The sequence below is a fragment of the Papio anubis genome, chromosome 7 (assembly GCF_008728515.1).
Source record: "Papio anubis isolate 15944 chromosome 7, Panubis1.0, whole genome shotgun sequence".
Classification (NCBI taxonomy): Eukaryota; Metazoa; Chordata; class Mammalia; order Primates; family Cercopithecidae; genus Papio; species Papio anubis.
The window spans coordinates 3,125,270-3,131,269 of record NC_044982.1 but is presented as its reverse complement, the minus strand read 5'-3'; the positions used below and the strand labels follow the sequence as shown (position 1 = coordinate 3,131,269).

The 6,000-nt window shown below is 50.8% G+C and overlaps 1 protein-coding gene across 12 annotated transcripts in view; it reads left to right on the top strand.

The window, feature by feature from the left end:
- The first annotated feature begins 1,548 nt into the window (after nucleotides 1–1,548).
- Nucleotides 1,549–6,000, top strand: part of MARK3 (microtubule affinity regulating kinase 3) — a 116,007-nt gene continuing 111,555 nt past the window's right edge. For 6 of the 12 annotated variants that reach the window (XM_009212310.2, XM_009212307.2, XM_009212309.2 and 3 more), the window contains exon 1: nucleotides 2,009–2,263. In XM_009212310.2, the coding sequence (XP_009210574.1) occupies nucleotides 2,213–2,263 (51 nt within the window). In that variant the 5' untranslated portion in view covers nucleotides 2,009–2,212. Of the gene's footprint in view, nucleotides 2,264–6,000 lie in introns of all 12 variants that reach the window. The other 6 variants (XM_003902310.2, XM_003902308.2, XM_003902311.2 and 3 more) reach the window with 4 other exon arrangements.

The window sequence follows — 6,000 nt, the reverse complement described above, 5'->3', positions numbered from 1 at the left end:
GATACATATATTTGGCAGGGCACAGTGGCTCACGCCTGTAATCCCAGCAGTTTGGGAGGCCGAGACGGGCGGATCACGAGGTCAAGAGATCAAGACCATCCTGGCTAACACGGTGAAACCCCGTCTCTACTAAAAATACAAAAAAATTAGCCGGGCGCGGTGGCGGGCGCCTGTAGTTCCAGCTACTCTGGAGGCTGAGGCAGGAGAATGGCGTGAGCCCGGGAGGCGGAGCTTGCAGTGAGCCGAGATCGCGCCACTGCACTCCAGCCTGGGCAACAGAGCGAGACTCCGTCTCAAAAAAAAAAAAAAAAAAAAAAAAGATACATATATTTTCTGGAGCAAGAAAGGTCTCAAACATCGCAAGACAGTTGGGATGCCAACGGATCAAAGGGGAAGCAAGCATGACATAGCCACCCACTACAAGGGCTTACCTATTATCCAAGCTTTGGGAACTAGGTTAGAATCCCAGCTCTGTCGCTAACCAACCTGTGTACTTTAGCCAAGTCACTGTACCTGTCTAGCCTTCGGATCGCATGTGTGTCTGTCCATCTCACAGGGTTACCCTTAGGCTAAATGAGGTAACAAATGTCATGAACCTACAAGGTAGACTCGACTCTCGGTAACAGTCTCACCCCCATCCCACACTACTCTCCCTCTTCGGACCCTGCACCCATGGATTCCATCCACCGCTGGCCAGGAGCTGAGTAGAGGCACCGAACACGTGAAGAGGTGAACGGGCAAGGAAGGTTTCTAGGTCAGGTAGCATTTCCAGGGTTCCCGCCTGCAGGCGTCTACCGAGTCTGGCCCGAGGCTGGCACCCAAAGATGCTTCCAGCCTTCCAGCAGCGACGCACTGACTGTAAGAAAAGTCTGCTTATAAATTCCCTACAGGCATTTAGGAACTGGTCCCTGGGGGCCTCTACAGATTCATTTCGCCCCCGACTCCATCCCCTTTGTGCCACCCTCGTTATTGCACTCTTCCATCCGGATGGCATTTAGCTGGGTCCAGGTCTGTCACCCGCCTGACCACCAGCTCCTTGAGGGCAAGAGGCTCCTGCTGCCCTCGGAGTCCGCGCCCAGCCCGCAGCTGTTCAGATCCGGAGACGGGAAGGTTTGTGGGCGAGAGCCTGACGCCCGGGTCACAGTTAAGGATGCAAGAGCCCGGCTCCTTCCCGTAGCCCCGGCCCTGTCATTAATGCTGGGGCTCCAGTCGGTGCAGCGCAGTCCCAAGGATGCAACCGCAACTTTTGTGCACAGTAGGCTCTCGATCTGTAATCCAGCCAACCCAGGCCTGTAGTCTGTAAATGCCAACTCAGCGGGAGGGCTCTGGATGTCGCCCAGGGCCGTTTCTCGGCTCTTTCGGGGTTGCCGGAGCGCTCGGTACAGGAGGAACCCGCCGCCCGCGGTAGTCAGTGGAGACCGGCCAGCGCTTCCCCGCCCTCTTCTCCGCCCCCGCGGCGGGGTCTGGACCAAGTCGCCCCTAGCAACAACAGCCGGGCCGGCTTTCTTAGGCCACGCTGATTGGCGGGACTCCGGGAGGCGGCCTGTCGTCACTTCCGGCAGCCGGAGGCAGCAGAGGAAGCCGAGGAGCGGCCATCTTGGGTCCGTGAGGCTCCGAGGTGCCGGGGTGCGGCGGCAGGAGCGGCGGCCAGCAGGGCGGAGGTTGAGGCAGCAAGCTCGCTAGAGAGGGAGAAGCAGCCGGGCGCAGGCGCCTCCTCCGCAGCCCGCTCCATGGTCAGCGCCCACAACCCGCGGCGGCCTGTCTTGCGCTCCACTTCCTTCACATCCTCCTCCGCCTCCTCTTTTTCAGACGCCGCCGGCGGCGCTGTGTGGAGGCCCGGGAGCTGAAATTCGCGGCGCGACGGGCGGGAGTGGAGAAGGAGGCGACGGGGCCCGGGATCGCGGGGCGCCCTGAGGCGAGGGGACGCCGGCGGGCCGAAGCCGGCAGCTCGCCGCAGGCTCGGCTCCGCCACTGCCGCCCTCCCGGGCTCCTCGCCTCGGCCGCCGGGGCAGGGAGAGAATGAGCCCCGGGACCCGCCGGGGGACGGCCCGGGCCAGGCCCGGGATCTAGACGGCCGTAGAGGGAAGGGAGCCGCCCTCCCCACGGCGCCGCTTCGAAACTGCCGTGGACTCGAGGACGCTGGTCGCCGGCCTCCTAGGGCTGTGCTGTTTTGTTTTCGCCCTCGCATTGTGCAGAATTAAAGTGCAGTAAAATGTCCACTAGGACCCCATTGCCAACGGTGAATGAACGAGACACTGAAAACGTAAGTAACCTGGGCGTTGTAGTTGGCGGACCTTCGGGGTGGCCTTCGTGCTCCTCGGGCAGTGCCTTGCAGTCGGGTGTTCCCCCCCAGCCCGAACGCTCTGGAAATAGAGGGCAGGCCGTAGTCACCCAAGAGGCAGCCAGGTCGGACCGTTTCCTCCAGAAGTCCGCCCTGTCCCGCTGTTCGCGGGCGGGTCTACGAAGTATATCGATTATGCCTGCAGTCTAGTCGATTAGTAAAGCCCATAAGTTGCATCGTTACGAATCGGTGCTTTGAGAGGCCGGGTTGCCGCTCAATGGATTGTGCAAGTGTGCGTGTCAGATCACTGCAGTGGTCAGTGCTTATTTTAACCGAACTCTGCTTTTAACTTGGTCAGGCATTTCTTGAGAGACTATCACATTAATACCATATGTACTGGTGCTGATTAAGAGTAATCGATTGAGTCAAGTGGGCTGTCTCGTTCTTTTAAGATGGAACTAAATTTAATCACAGTCACTAAGTGTCTACTGAGGGATCTTTGCGGTCCCCTTAGGAATTCCAAAACACTAGCGCGCAGCCTTTATTAAGGCATAGTTTCCTTTTCATACAAATCTTTTTTGAAGGAGTTAAACATTTTAAAAAGCAGAAAAGCAGATGTATAGTGAAGCTGTGCTCTGCCACTCACTGCCTAGCTGAGGGACACCCGCTGGGGCTTCGCTGTCCTCCTTCCTAAAAAGAGGTTGACTTAGATGAGCTCTTAGGTCCGTTTCAGCGCTCACAGGCTATGATTTTATAAAAGGAACCTTTGATTTTGTGCATGTGAAACTACAAAATGCCAGGAACAGCATTGCAAGAGAATGAGAACTTGTAGTAGAAATGCCATTGAAGAAACGTTTGACTCTTCGTTTTCTGAACTCTCCTCTAACACTGGCTTCAAAAGTGTTTCAATCTAGTTGTTGCCTATATTCTGTAAAACGTCTAGTAAATAACTTGTAAAGAAACTTCACTGGCCTTTCATTAAAAGTGTTGTGAGGTAATTGCTGGCACAAAATGTCTTCTCTTAGGGAATGCTTCCTTGCTTTGAGTGTTTTCATGCTTTCAGTAATGTCCTGAGATGTTATGGCCTAGTGGTGTCAATGTTTTAATTTTGATCTTCAAAAATGCCACTTGTTTGCTGGATAGCTATTTGATAATTTAATCTGTAAACGTAAAACCATAGCCTAAAACATCCCTGTAGCATATTAGTGTATAATATTTAATGCTCTTTAGCCCTTAGTGAGTAGAACAGTGGTGTACCTTTCTCCACCTGAGAGAGATTAGAAAATTATATAAAGAGCGAGTAATAGAAACTCTTAGACTAGGTGAGTCAGGGAACTATTTTCTTATGGTCCTTTTAAAGAAACCTTTTTTTGTTTTTTTTTTGAGACAGACCAAGACTGTCTCCCAGGCTGGAGTGTGGTGGTGCGATCTTGGCTCACTGCAGCCTTTGCCTCCCAGGCTGAAGTGATTATCATGCCTCAGCCTCCCGAGTAGCTGAGATTACAGGCATGCACCACCACGCCTGGCTTGCATTTTTGTATTTTTAGTAGACAGGGTTTCACCATGTTGGCCAGGCTGGTCTAGAACTCCTGGCCTCATGTGATCCACCCGCCTCGGCCCCTCAAAGTGCTGATATTACAGGCGTGAGCCAGTGTGCCCAACTGATTAGTTTTGATCATTGATATTCACTCAGAGAAGCAAAACCTTACGTTGAACCAGAGTAGGAGCTCCATGCTTTCTAAACTGAAGCCGAAAACAGTCATAGCAGATTTGTGATAATGAAGGATTTCAAATGGGTCTTCTTTCTTTCTTTCTTTTTTGAGATGGAGTCTGGCTCTGTCTCTCAGAGTGCTGTGGCACGATTTCGGCTCACTGCAACCTCCACCTCCCAGGTTCAAGTGATTCTCCTGCCTCAGCCTCCTGAGTAGCTAGGATTACAGGCATGCGCCACCACTCCCGGCTAATTTTGTATTTTTAGTAGAGACGAGGTTTCTCCATGTTTGTCATGCTGGTCTCGATCTCCTGACCTCAGGTGATCCGCCCGCTTCGGCCTCCCAAAGTGCTGGTATCACAGGCGTGAGCCACCACGCCCGGCCATGTGGTGTATTTAAAATGAATTTTTGACTGTTTTAAAATCAAGTTTATTACACATTGTTGCGTTGATTTACCATGCCCGGTTACATTTTTAACTCTTGTATTGGCATGTTCTGGAAGGAACTGTGTAGCTTTCACAGTGTGGAGCCCTTGTGTCAGTGTTACAACTCAGGTATAGACTTTGTTACCTACATTACTGCACTGCTAGGTATTAGACTTCCTGCCAATTGAGTGGTGAATGTACAAGAATGAATGGGAGCTCTCATTCTGTTGAGAAGCTTTTTTCTTAAAAAAGTTAGGTTTGTTGAGATGTAATGTTCATCCATTTTAAATATACAGTTTGGTGAGTTTTGACAAGCGTATAGTTATGTAACCACTATCACAATCATGATGTAGAACACTTCCATCACCAGAAGGCTCCCTTATGGCCCTTTATAGTCAGTGCCTTCTCCCTTTCTCAACCCCTGGGCAACCACTGATCTGCTTTCTGTCCCTGTGGTTTTGCCTTTTCAAGGATGCTATGTAAATGGAGTCACAAGAGTAAATAATCTTTTGTGTCTTCTTTCACTTAGTGTAGTACTTTTGAGATTTATTTCAACGTGTATCAGTAGTTCATTCCTTTTTACTGCTGTGTTAGTATTTCCTTGTTTGGATGTGCCACAATTTTTTTAATCCACTCACCAGTGATGGACATTTTTGGCTATTGTGACTAGAATAGGTATGTTTTAGTATTTTGTAAAAATACTTTTTATTGTGCTTATCCCAGGAATCTTATTTAAATTTTAAATAATTGTATATAGCTATGATAAGAATGTTACATATTAGATCAAGACTAAGAAAAGGGAGGCCGGGTGTGGTGGCTCATGCCTGTAATCCCAGCACTTTAGGAGGCTAAGGTGGGCAGATGGCTTGAGGCCAGGAGTTGGAGGCCAGCCTGGCCAACGTGGTGAAACCCCATCTCTACAAAAAAAAAAAAAAAAGACTGGGCGCGGTGTCTCACGCCTGTAATCCCAGCACTTTGGGAGGCTGAGGCGGGCAGATCATGAGGTCAGGAGATTGAGACCATCCTGGCTAACTTGGTGAAACCCTGTCTCTACTAAAAATACAAAAAGTTAGCCGGGCGTGGTGGCGGGCGCCTATAGTCCCCGTTACTTGGGAGGTCGAGGCAGGAGAATGGTGTGAACCCGGGAGGCGGAGCTTGCAGTGAGCCGAGATTGGGCCACTGCATTTCAGCCTGGGCGACAGAACAAGAGTCCGTCTCAAAAAATAAGTTAGCTGGGTGCGGTGGTGCATGCCTGTAATCCCAGCTACTCAAGAGGCTGAGGCGGGAGAATCACTTGAACACAAGAGGCGAAGGTTGCAGTGAGCCAAGATCATGCCACTGCACTGCAGCCTGGGTGACAGAGTAAGACTGTCTCAAAAAAAAAAAAAAAAAATTGCAACATAAATATTATCTTCATCCTTGTACACTAATTTTTGTTTGATTTCCAAATGTTAATGTCCACCCTTAGTGAATGGGTATATAAAAGTTTACTGTTGGCCAGGTGTGGTGGCTCACACCTGTAATCTCAGCACTTTGGGAGGCCGAGGCAGGTGGATCACCTGAGGTCAGGAGTTCGAGACCA